Source organism: Dendrobates tinctorius, unplaced genomic scaffold (genome assembly GCF_039654945.1).
Source record: "Dendrobates tinctorius isolate UK_male_01 unplaced genomic scaffold, ASM3965494v1 ptg000501l, whole genome shotgun sequence".
In the NCBI taxonomy this organism is placed as follows: Eukaryota; Metazoa; Chordata; class Amphibia; order Anura; family Dendrobatidae; genus Dendrobates; species Dendrobates tinctorius.
This window is the reverse complement of record NW_027362160.1, coordinates 510,992-523,998: the sequence shown is the minus strand read 5'-3', so window position 1 is coordinate 523,998 and position 13,007 is coordinate 510,992. Positions and strand designations below refer to the sequence as shown.

At 58.3% G+C, this 13,007-nt stretch overlaps 1 protein-coding gene across 3 annotated transcripts in view; it reads right to left on the bottom strand.

The window, feature by feature from the left end:
* The window catches only part of SLC29A1 (solute carrier family 29 member 1 (Augustine blood group)), a 48,925-nt gene extending 36,304 nt beyond the window's left edge, over positions 1-12,621 (bottom strand). Inside the window, exon 1 of one of the 3 annotated variants that reach the window (XM_073564910.1) lies at positions 12,536-12,621. In XM_073564910.1, the coding sequence (XP_073421011.1) occupies positions 12,536-12,618 (83 nt within the window). In that variant the 5' untranslated portion in view covers positions 12,619-12,621. Of the gene's footprint in view, positions 1-7,668; positions 7,771-12,535 lie in introns of those variants that run through there. The other 2 variants (XM_073564913.1, XM_073564912.1) reach the window with 2 other exon arrangements.
* Positions 12,622-13,007: the final 386 nt, after the last annotated feature.

The window sequence follows — 13,007 nt, the reverse complement described above, 5'->3', positions numbered from 1 at the left end:
CTGAAGTAACAGCTGCCATTATCCCGGGGGGTCAGGGAAGGGTGAGACCCTGTAATGTCACCATCTTGGGTACTGTGCTGGGACTGTTCTGTGTGTTATCTGCCTGTTTCGTGGTTCAATAAAGTATTGCCGCACTGTTCCCTTCACCCTGCGTTGTCTGAGTAGTGTTACTGCCACGGTAAAAGCAGAGCGGGCGTGCGGTGGGATAATCTCTGGTCCATGAGGTCTCGAGCCAATGGATGAGAGCACCTGCTAGCCCCACGTGTCTCCACAGCCAGTAACATATGCGGCAGGGAGAACGGCGCCACCAGGGGGTGTGGGGATGCGGCCGGGAGACGGCGCGCACCAGGGGGTGTGGGGATGCGGCCGGGAGACGGCGCGCACCAGGGGATGCGGCCGGGAGACGGCGCGCACCAGGGGATGCGGCCGGGAGACGGCGCGCACCAGGGGATGCGGCCGGGAGACGGCGCGCACCAGGGGGTGTGGGGATGCGGCCGGGAGACGGCGCGCACCAGGGGGTGTGGGGATGCGGCCGGGAGACGGCGCGCACCAGGGGGTGTGGGGATGCGGCCGGGAGACGGCGCGCACCAGGGGGTGTGGGGATGCGGCCGGGAGACGGCGCGCACCAGGGGGTGTGGGGATGCGGCCGGGAGACGGCGCGCACCAGGGGGTGTGGGGATGCGGCCGGGAGACGGCGCGCACCAGGGGGTGTGGGGATGCGGCCGGGAGACGGCGCGCACCAGGGGGTGTGGGGAGACGGCCGGGAGACGGCGCGCACCAGGGGGTGTGGGGAGACGGCCGGGAGACGGCGCGCACCAGGGGGTGTGGGGATGCGGCTGGGAGACGGCGCGCACCAGGGGGTGTGGGGAGACGGCACGCACTGTCATACACAGCATAGATTGGCATTTAAAATTTCTTTGCCGTTTCTCTGTTTCGCATTTCAAAGTTTCTGTGACTGTTCGCAGAGGGGGGGGGCAGATGCCAGAGTCTCTTATGTAGATGTGACCCCCAATCACGAGGAGCAGCCGCGCTATGGCTCATATCCTGTCCTTCATCCTCGCCTGAGGCCGAGTACACAGGAGCAGTGCCGGAGAGATTAGCAAAATTAGGATTATTTAGTCTAGAAAAAAAGACGACTGAGGGGCGATCTAATAACCATGTATAAGTATATAAGGGGACAATACAAATATCTCTCCGAGGATCTGTTTATACCAAGGAAGGTGACGGTCACAAGGGGGCATTCTCTGCGTCTGGAGGAGAGAAGGTTTCTCCACCAACATAGAAGAGGATTCTTTACTGTTAGGGCAGTGAGAATCTGGAATTCCCTGCCTGAGGAGGTGGTGATGGCGAACTCAGCCGAGGGGATCAGGAGAGGCCTGGATGTCTTCCTGGAGCGTAACAATATTGTATCTGACAGTGATTAGGTTCTTTAGAAGGACGGAGATCTGGGGATTTATTCTGATGGAATATAGGCTGAGCTGGAGGGAGGCAGGACTTTTTTCGGCCTTACTAACTATGGTATATTACTAGCTCTGACTACAACACCCACAGCGGATGTGCCGACATCGGTGACACCAGAGCCCAGGGACACGGCAAATAAGGGCCCTATATGTCCTCAGAGTGCACCTCCGAGGGCCCCGCCGGACGCGATGTTGGGGTTTAGCAGCAGATGAATGCTGCAATCTTACAGATAGAGCAGGGGAGTCAGTGGATTCTGTTCAGGGGGCGTCGCCTCCCCCGTGCCTCATTCCTGGATAACGAAGGAATTCAAAGTACGACCATTATAAATCGTATAATTACTGGGAGCAACATAATCTGGCGTGGCATCATGTATGCAGTATATGGTGTTAATTATCTGAGCACTGCGTGGTGGCACCAGGCGGGCACTGCACAATCCTATGATATCAGCACTGAGCGGTGGCACCAGGCGGGCACTGCACAATCCTATATCAGCACTGAGCGGTGGCACCAGGCGGGCACTGCACAATCCTATTATATCAGCACTGAGCGGTGGCACCAGGCGGGCACTGCACAATCCTATGATATCAGCACTGAGCGGTGGCACCAGGCAGGCACTGCACAATCCTATGATATCAGCACTGAGCGGTGACACCAGGCGGGCACTGCACAATCCTATTATATCAGCACTGAGCGGTGACACCAGGCGGGCACTGCACAATCCTATTATATCAGCACTGAGCGGCGGGCACTGCACAATCCTATTATATCAGCACTGAGCGGTGGCACCAGGCGGGCACTGCACAATCCTATGATATCAGCACTGAGCGGTGACACCAGGCGGGCACTGCACAATCCTATTATATCAGCACTGAGCGGTGGCACCAGGCGGGCACTGCACAATCCTATTATATCAGCACTGAGCGGTGGCACCAGGCGGGCACTGCACAATCCTATGATATCAGCACTGAGCGGTGGCACCAGGCGGGCAATGCACAATCCTATGATATCAGCACTGAGCGGTGGCACCAGGCGGGCACTGCACAATCCTATGATATCAGCACTGAGCGGTGGCACCAGGCGGGCACTGCACAATCCTATGATATCAGCACTGAGCGGTGGCACCAGGCGGGCACTGCACAATCCTATGATATCAGCACTGAGCGGTGGCACCAGGCGGGCACTGCACAATCCTATGATATCAGCACTGCGCGGTGGCACCAGGCGGGCACTGCACGGTGGCACCAGGCGGGCACTGCACAATCCTATGATATCAGCACTGAGCGGTGGCACCAGGCAGGCACTGCACAATCCTATGATATCAGCACTGCGCGGTGGCACCAGGCGGGCACTGCACAATCCTATGATATCAGCACTGAGCAGTGGCACCAAGCGGGCACTGCACAATCCTATGATATCAGCACTGCGCGGTGGCACCAGGCGGGCACTGCACAATCCTATGATATCAGCACTGAGCGGTGGCACCAGGCGGGCACTGCACAATCCTATGATATCAGCACTGAGCGGTGGAATCAGGCGGGCACTGCACAATCCTATGATATCAGCACTGAGCGGTGGCACCAGGCGGGCACTGCACAATCCTATGATATCAGCACTGAGCGGTGGCATCAGGCGGGCACTGCACAATCCTATGATATCAGCACTGAGCGGTGGCATCAGGCGGGCACTGCACAATCCTATATCAGCACTGCGCGGTGGCATCAGGCGGGCACTGCACAATCCGATATCAGCACTGAGCGGTGGCACCAGGCGGGCACTGCACAATCCTATTATATCAGCACTGCACAGTTGTTTGCTATGGGCACTGCGCGGCAGCCATAGTCAAGGGTTAACGTTCCCCCTCCGCGATGTCAGCCACACACCATTTGTCCGCTGCAGAGCTGGACTCATCCCTTTCACAAAAAACAGAGGCAATCCCTGAAATCCTGGACACGGGACCAAGCATCACATGGAGAGAGCAGAGGGGCCAGCACATGAGACCACCCGGAAATGGGCCAATAGCACCTACTATGGGAGAGCAACAATGGGTTAACGCCGGGTGCCCACCCAGGATCGGGCACGAACAGGTTAACAGAAGGGAGGGTGGTGCAGACGTGAGGGGGTGCAGCTGGCGGCAGAGCTTCCATGTGATGGCACCGCAGGCGTTTCCCTGCCAGGATCCACAGAGCAGACCGCGACCCCTCAGCATCCCTCCTCCTCTGCCGCTGCTCTCTGATGTCAGCCAGCGTGCTTGTGCTGTAAAGGGGCGATCCCCACACCCCGTATACGAGGTGTCACCGCAGGCACCGGGTCAGTGCGGAGCGAGGCCTCGGCCAGGATTTCAAGGGGCCGCAGTAAGCCGCTTACCAGTCTCTGATGCCGGCTAACGAGCAATTAGCAGCGGATCACAAGTCAATGACACCTACAGATTATCACTGCCTTAAAGGGACAGGACCCCGGAGCACTATACACCCCAGGACCGTCTGCAGGGCGGCAACAGCCGGTGGCCACATTGTGACCTCCGGACATGGGACGTGAACACTCCTAGAAGCGGCCATTGCTGGGGCTCATGAACAGCTGCGGGCGGACGTGCGGGACGCTCCGCTCATCACTGGACTGTCGGGCAAAGTCCCCACGTTACAGGCTGTAAACTGCCGTCATCTCCCGCCCTTGTGACCGGCCGAGAGCTCGCACTTCAGTCCGGCCGCATACAAAACCCTGCAAAACACAAGAGGCCGGAAACCCACGAACTGAGGAGGCCGGAGAGCACCACGAAGCCATAGGGTGGCACCGACCAATGCCCTCGTCATCAGGCCCCAGAAAGACCCGCTCCTGGGTCCGGCTTCATTGTGCCTCCTCACTGAGATGGGCCTTCGGGAAGACCACCACACATGGCGTCATCTATAGGCCGGCCACCCCCCACTGGGGAGCATGTGACCTCTCACCAACTGCCTGAGGTCATACAATGTGAAACGTGCTGGGGAAGCGCTAGAGCGGCCCACATCCCAGCGGTGAGGGCCACTGAGCGTAAACATCAGTGGGTACAAACGCTAGCGACACACCATATCCTGCTCCCCCCCAAGACGACACACCGGATCCACCAGCTGCTCCCACCCCCCCAGAACTCAGGAACCCCCTTGTGCCCCCCCCCCCCCCCCCAAGACGACACACCAGATCCTCCTGCTCCCCCAAGACAACACGCCGGATCCACCAGCTTCTCCCACTAGAACTCAGGATCCGCCTGCTCTCTCCCCCATCACACAGATCCTCCTGCCCCCAGCCAGAACAGGATCCACAGCCTTTTTTACCGTGAAGAGGATCCTGCCGATCACCCGACGCCGCTCATCTCACATCTCCTGTTATCACTTCTGACATTCTGTTACTTATTTCTAATCCAACAGAGAAAAGCCGAGCTCCGCACCGCTCCCAGGAGGCACCCCGCCGCCTTAGCTCCGCACCGCTCCCAGGAGGCACCCCGCCGCCTTAGCTCCGCACCGCTCCCAGGAGGCACCCCGCCACCTTAGCTCCGCACCGCTCCCAGGAGGCACCCCGCCACCTTAGCTCCGCACCGCTCCCAGGAGGCACCCCGCCACCTTAGCTCCGCACCGCTCCCAGGAGGCACCCCGCCACCTTAGCTCCGCACCGCTCCCAGGAGGCACCCCGCCACCTTAGCTCCGCACCGCTCCCAGGAGGCACCCCGCCACCTTAGCTCCGCACCGCTCCCAGGAGGCACCCCGCCACCTTAGCTCCGCACCGCTCCCAGGAGGCACCCCGCCACCTTAGCTCCGCACCGCTCCCAGGAGGCACCCCGCCACCTTAGCACCGCACCGCTCCCAGGAGGCACCCCGCCACCTTAGCACCGCTCCCAGGAGGCACCCCGCCACCTTAGCACCGCTCCCAGGAGGCACCCCGCCACCTTAGCACCGCTCCCAGGAGGCACCCCGCCACCTTAGCACCGCTCCCAGGAGGCACCCCGCCACCTTAGCACCGCTCCCAGGAGGCACCCCGCCACCTTAGCACCGCTCCCAGGAGGCACCCCGCCACCTTAGCACCGCTCCCAGGAGGCACCCCGCCACCTTAGCACCGCTCCCAGGAGGCACCCCGCCACCTTAGCACCGCTCCCAGGAGGCACCCCGCCACCTTAGCACCGCTCCCAGGAGGCACCCCGCCACCTTAGCACCGCTCCCAGGAGGCACCCCGCCACCTTAGCACCGCTCCCAGGAGGCACCCCGCCACCTTAGCACCGCTCCCAGGAGGCACCCCGCCACCTTAGCACCGCTCCCAGGAGGCACCCCGCCACCTTAGCACAGCACCGCTCCCAGGAGGCACCCCGACACCTTAGCACAGCACCCAGGAGGCACCCCGCCACCTTAGCACCGCTCCCAGGAGGCACCCCGCCACCTTAGCACCGCTCCCAGGAGGCACCCCGCCACCTTAGCACCGCTCCCAGGAGGCACCCCGCCACCTTAGCACCGCTCCCAGGAGGCACCCCGCCACCTTAGCACCGCTCCCAGGAGGCACCCCGCCACCTTAGCACAGCAAGGCACCCCGCCACCTTAGCACAGCACCGCTCCCAGGAGGCACCCCGCCACCTTAGCACTGCACCGCTCCCCGGACAGCACCCCGCCACCTTAGCTCCGCACCGCTCCCCGGAGGCACCCCGACACCTTAGCTCCGCACCGATCCCAGGAGGCACCCCGCCACCTTAGCACCGCACCGCTCCCAGGAGGCACCCCGCCACCTTAGCACCGCACCGCTCCCAGGAGGCACCCCGCCACCTTAGCACCGCACCCAGGAGGCACCCCGCCACCTTAGCTCCGCACCCAGGAGGCACCCCGCCACCTTAGCTCCGCACCCAGGAGGCACCCCGCCACCTTAGCTCCGCACCCAGGAGGCACCCCGCCACCTTAGCTCCGCACCGCTCCCAGGAGGCACCCCGCCACCTTAGCTCCGCACCGCACCCAGGAGGCACCCCGCCACCTTAGCTCCGCACCGCACCCAGGAGGCACCCCGCCACCTTAGCTCCGCACCGCACCCAGGAGGCACCCCGCCACCTTAGCTCCGCACCGCTCCCGGTGGGGAGATGAAGTGCCAGTGATACGGGGTGGGGGGATGATGGGGGCAGTCATACGCGGTGGGGGGATGATGGGGGGCAGTCATACGCGCTGGGGGGGGATGATGGGGGGCAGTCATACGCGCTGGGGGGGGGATGATGGGGGGCAGTCATACGCGCTGGGGGGGGGATGATGGGGGCAGTCATACGCGGTGGGGGGGATGATGGGGGCAGTCATACGCGGTGGGGGGGATGATGGGGGCAGTCATACGCGGTGGGGGGGATGATGGGGGCAGTCATACGCGGTGGGGGGGATGATGGGGGCAGTCATACGCGGTGGGGGGGATGATGGGGGCAGTCATACGCGGTGGGGGGGATGATGGGGGCAGTCATACGCGGTGGGGGGGATGATGGGGGCAGTCATACGCGGTGGGGGGGATGATGGGGGCAGTCATACGCGGTGGGGGGGATGATGGGGGCAGTCATACGCGGTGGGGGGGGATGATGGGGGCAGTCATACGCGGTGGGGGGGATGATGGGGGCAGTCATACGCGGTGGGGGGGATGATGGGGGCAGTCATACGCGGTGGGGGGGATGATGGGGGCAGTCATACGCGGTGGGGGGGATGATGGGGGATGATGGGGGCAGGGATACGCGGTGGGGGGGATGATGGGGGCAGTGATACGCGGTGGGGGGGGATGATGGGGGCAGTGATACGCGGTGGGGGGGGATGATGGGGGCAGTGATACGCGGTGGGGGGGATGATGGGGGCAGTGATACGCGGTGGGGGGGATGATGGGGGCAGTCATACGCGGTGGGGGGGATGATGGGGGCAGTCATACGCGGTGGGGGGGATGATGGGGGCAGGGATACGCGGTGGGGGGGATGATGGGGGATGATGGGGGCAGGGATACGCGGTGGGGGGGATGATGGGGGCAGTGATACGCGGTGGGGGGTGGTGTTGGGGGTGTCAGTGTGTATACATATACCGGTCCCGGTTCTCCCCGGCTGCTGCTGTCTCTCCTCCTCCTGTGACTTTTCTCCCCGTGTTGTCGGCCACAATGTGCGGGACCCGGGGCCCGGAGCCGGTGAGCAGCACAGCCCCCCCCTCCCTCTGTCCCGCGGTCAGTCTCGTCCCCGGGTCTCGCCGCTCTCACCTCCCGGTTGTCCGCGCTGCTGCTCCCGCCGGCGGAGACTGTCAGTCTGAAGTGCCGCGCGGCGCTCACATGGCCTCAGCTCCGCCCCTCTGCTGTGATTGGTGCAGCACTACTCCACCCATTGCCAGGACGGGGCCCCAAAAGGGCGCAGCAGGAGACTCCGCCTCGAGAGAGAAGAGGACTGACACCTGAGGAGAAGCCCAACCACCACACCGAGACACCGAGACACCCAGACACACCGAGACACCCAGACACACCCAGACACCCCGAGACACCCAGACACACCCAGACACCCCGAGACACCGACACCCAGACACACCGAGACACCGACACCCAGACACACCGAGACACAGACACACCGAGATACACACACCGAGATACCGAGACACCCAGACACACCGAGACACAGACACACCGAGATACACACACCGAGATACCGAGACACCCAGACACACCGAGACACAGACACACCGAGATACACAGATACACCGAGACACACACACACTGAGACACAACCAGACACACCGAGACACCACCACACCGAGACACAGACACCGAGACACAGACACACCACACCGAGACACCACCACACCAAGACACAGACACACCGACACTCCGAGATACCGAGACACCAACACACCAAGACACCGAGATACTGCCACACCGCCACACCGAGATGACACCGCCACACCGAGATGACACCGAGACACCGACAGACCGAGACACCGACACACCGAGATACCAACATACCGAGACACAGACACACCGAGATACCGACACACCGAGATACCGACACAGACAGACCGAGACACAGACACACCGAGATACCGACTGTAACAGAACCACTCAGCACCCAGAATATGTTGTGCAGTTATATGTATGTATAATAGGTTCTATGTGAGATGCATGTCCCTAATGCATCAGTTCACAGGCTGCGCCCCTGGGCAGAGGGGACACAATATTCCCCTTTTGTCCGCCCTCCCCCCCACCTTTGTAATTCCCACCTTAAACATCGGCAGGCTCCGGCCACCTGCGGCTTTTGTAATGCATGTCTGGCCTGCCGCTTTTCTATTGGCTGGCCCTCTGTATCTGTGTGATATATTCTGTGTCCTGTGAGTATAGTGTTGTCAGATAGGAAATACATGGAGAAGCAGTGATCTTTTATATGCGCCCATGTAACCAAGGAATTACAGCCAGTGTCATTCATTCAGACTCCAGCCAACGCAAAGCGGACCTCCGGAAACACGGGGTGTTACTGAAAGAGGTACCCCAGCTTGGTAGACCCCGTTACACTGGTGGCAGACAGCGGGATTTGATACCACTTCTACAGAAGGAATGAATGGAAAATAACTACCAGAAGTTAAAGAGGACTACATTAAAAGATCTGGTGGAAGCCCGAGAGTTGATCGCCAGCAACAAAACAAAAGCGGAATTGATAGCAGCCATCGTGGAACACGACAGTGCAGCGCCCCCCAATGTGAACGTGGAGGAGACCGAATTCCAGAGGGAGGTAAAGAACAGACTGGCGTTCTATGGCCTAAACCCTGCAGTAGAGATCATACGAGAGGTGATGGCTGATGTGCGTACAGATCTGAAGGAAACGATGGCTGAGCGGACCAGGATAGAGCTAGCCAAGATGGAGATGGCAGAGCGGACCAAAGTGGAGATGGCCAAGATGGAGATGGCAGAGCGGAGAGAGGAGAGCCAGCGAGCAGGGGGAGCTCTGGCCTTCGACCAGGTACCTTCAACAGTAAGCCACAAAAAGTTCCAGTATAATGCCTTCCGACAGTTGGGGGAGGCAGAGGAAGACATTGATGGCTTTCTGCAGGACTTTGAGTGGCATTGTGCCCTTCATCAAGTGAAGCCGGAGGAACGGGTTCAGATTCTGGCCAGCAAGCTGACAGGCCGGGCAGCGGACGCCTATCGCACGGTACCTGATGAGGACTGTATGGACTATGAGCGGATCAAAGAAGTGATCTTGGCCCGGTATGCGCTGACACCAGAGGCTTACCGCCAAAAGTTCCGCGGACTTATAAAACGCGTAACCGATACCCACGTTGAATGGGCCTGTAAATTACGGCGTGTCATGATTTGTAGTTTTGCCCTGTCCTGTATTTTGTATAATATGTCATTTAACTTTCCTCTGGTTGTATTTGCTGTAAATTAACCATGTCTCCTTCCCCCAATACTTTGCAATGTCTTGTGATGTACCTGGACCATAATCTAATTTAGGCTTGTGTCAACAGCTAGTGGAACTGTGGCTATTGTTTTCCTAAGCAGAAGATAACCTACAATACACATCCTGTAGACTCAGTGGAGCCCTTACATTTCTAGAATCTTCTGATGGACCAAACCATTGAATAGTAGGTGTGACCCCTACCCCCCCTTCAGATGGGCTGTTCCCAGGAGCCCTGACAATACATTCTTCTTTAAGATCGGTTGTGATTTGAGTGTGCATGTGGAAAGAGTCACGAACTGAGTTGAGGCCAGCTTGTGACGTCCGTGTGGAATCCTGTGGACTATTGCAAGGATTATTGTTATCGTATCTGGCACAAGGACTATCGTGAGGTGCCCGGATTTGTTTCCATTGTGTGGACTTATTGTGGACTTCTCATGGACTCCAAGGACATTATAGATATTTGATGTATGCTCCCTGCCTTAATAAATCTTGTTGGATCGTCCCTCGGCCTGTTGTCCCTTCTTGCTCTGTTGTATACCCCGTCACAAACTGGTGGCAGCAGAGGGATCAGAGCAGAAGGAATGGAGGAGAACGGCCCATCAACATCTGGAACCAGCACCGCAGAGTACAAGAACTGGACTGCGGTGAACCTACAAACAAAGGCCCGTGAACTGGGAGTCAGCTACAAGGGACTCTCCAAGGAGCAGCTGATTGAGGCTTTGGAAGCAGTTCGCCTGCAAGATGACGCTGAGGAAGGATCCCCACAGCAAATGGAGGAAAGACTGCAGCCGAAGGTAAATACCCAAAAAAGTCAGTGTGTTGTGTGGTACGAGGAGGAGTTAGCATTGCTGGGAGAAGAGGCTACCATAGAAGATAAGAGGGAGGCCATTCATAGAGCTCAAGAGAGGGCATTGCTGGAGAGGCAGCTCGCTGTGGAAGCAGCTAGAAGCTCCAGACAGACTGTAACCCCAGCATCCACCATGAGGGAACTCCCCAGAGTGTCCCGCAAAGACTTCAAGCCGTTTAATGAGGCTTCAGGTGACATTGAGGGCTTCTTCCAGGACTTTGAGCATCAGTGTCGATTAATGGAAGTCCCGGAAAGGGAGCGAGTGCGACATCTGGTGGGGCTCTTAGAGGGTGGAGCTGATGCAGCCTATAGAGCTATGGACCCTCGGTGGAACTGTGAGTATGCGGAGATTAAACAGACTATTCTAGAACATTATGCTGTGACCCCAGACACTTACAGGACCCAGTTCCGTACTTTAGCCTGTGATGAGGAAGTGTCCTTCAAGATGTATGCCCACAGACTCAAACAAATATGTCATCGCTGGCTGGAGGGAGAGGAGGCCTTAACTTGGGAGACCTTCCTCAAAGTCATCCTAAAAGAGCAGTTTTACTTCAAGTGCCCTGCTGAGATCCGGGAATGGGTGCGTGAAAGGAGACCAGCCACTGTGGAGGAAGCTGCAGCTCTAGCTGATGAGGCTCTCACCATCAAGCCTCAGTGGAAAAAACTACTACTCAGTGAGAAAAAAAACTACCAGCCCCCCAACGTTGGCGGCCCCTGGTCCTTCGGCCTCCAATATTCACCATCCCACTAGACCATCAACTCATGGTGACCTTCGTGTGACTGTGCCTCGCATTACTCCTGCTCCACCTTCGGGACTACGACGTGGAGGAAGAATCCCAGAGCGCAGATGTTATAGAAGTGGGCAGCCTGGGCATCTGCAATTCCAATGTCCAGGTGTTCGGAGGCAGGACAGCTACAGACCGCCTTTGCCTGTTCATTATCTACAGACACCCTCACCAGGAGAAGAGATGGATTCAGTCCCTGCAGACGTTCTTCTAGGAAATGATGAGGGAAATCTTCATTGCCACTTTGTCGCTGCGGTAACCAGAAGTCAAGCCAAGAGAGCAGCTAATGTGGACGTGTACAACCCATCCATGGAAATGAGGCCACCAGAACTGCCGTCACAGCCGGTGAGTGATTCTTCGTGTGAGGACAATGTGAGTGTTACTTGGGATAAAGTTCAGTTTAGACAAGAGGTAGATACTGACCCCACCCTAGCTAGTTTTAGAGCTCGAGCTGAGATAGGGCAGTTGGGGGAGAACGGGGAAAGAATTATCAGAGAAAATGGACTTCTGTATCGAGTTACCAATGCTGACTCCTTAGATAAGCCCTGGACTTATAGCAAACAGCTGATTGTTCCTCAGAAATACAGAATTCCCCTATTACACCTTGCTCATGACATTCCTACTGCTGGCCATCATGGCAAAACCCGCACTGAGAGACGATTGACTCAATCTTTCTATTGGCCTGGGATTTCCCAAGCCGTAGCGCATTTCTGCCGAACTTGCGACATATGTCAGCGTAGAGGGCGACCCGGAGATCACCCAAAGGCACCCCTGCAACCGCTCCCTATAATAGAAGAACCCTTTCAAAGAGTAGCTGTCGATATCATTGGACCTCTGGCTAAACCAAGTAAATCTGGAAAGCAGTACATCCTCACTGTTGTGGACTATGCCACCCGATATCCAGAAGCTGTGGCCTTGTCAAGTATTTCTGCAGCCAAGGTGTCACGTCCGTCATGTCCGCCATGTCTGTTTTGCCTCATGAACCCCTGGAGCGGTGTGCATGCGCACCTTCTGTCTGCTCTCCTGCATGTTCCCTAGAGCAGTGTGCACACTCACCTCATGTCTGCTGAGCTGCAAGATGCCTGCGTTTCTGCTTTGCCTTCTGTGATCTTCCCGTCATGTCTAGAATCCCTGATCATGTGACGTTTCCTAGGATCCTGCACTGTCTGGTTCTGCAATCATCTCGTCATGTCTAAAACTCTGATCATGTGACCTTTCCTAGGATCCTGCACTGTCTGGTTCGGTGATCATCTCGTCATGTCTGAAACCCTGATCATGTGACTGCGCTCTGTGATCCTGGAGCATCTGAACTAGGAAATTCTTCCCTGGTCCTGACCCAGAAGAGGAGGTGATATGTCCTATAGCAGACCACCCCTTCCTTTGCTGAGGGCCTGAGTATTGTGTTGCTTCCCTACGTGGCTGCTTGGTCTGTGGGTCGCTCCCTCTATTCTGTGCCCTTGCACTTTGCTCTGTAGTGCTTCTCTGCACACGCTCTGTGCTCGTATTCCGTCTCTTGTCTTGTGCCATG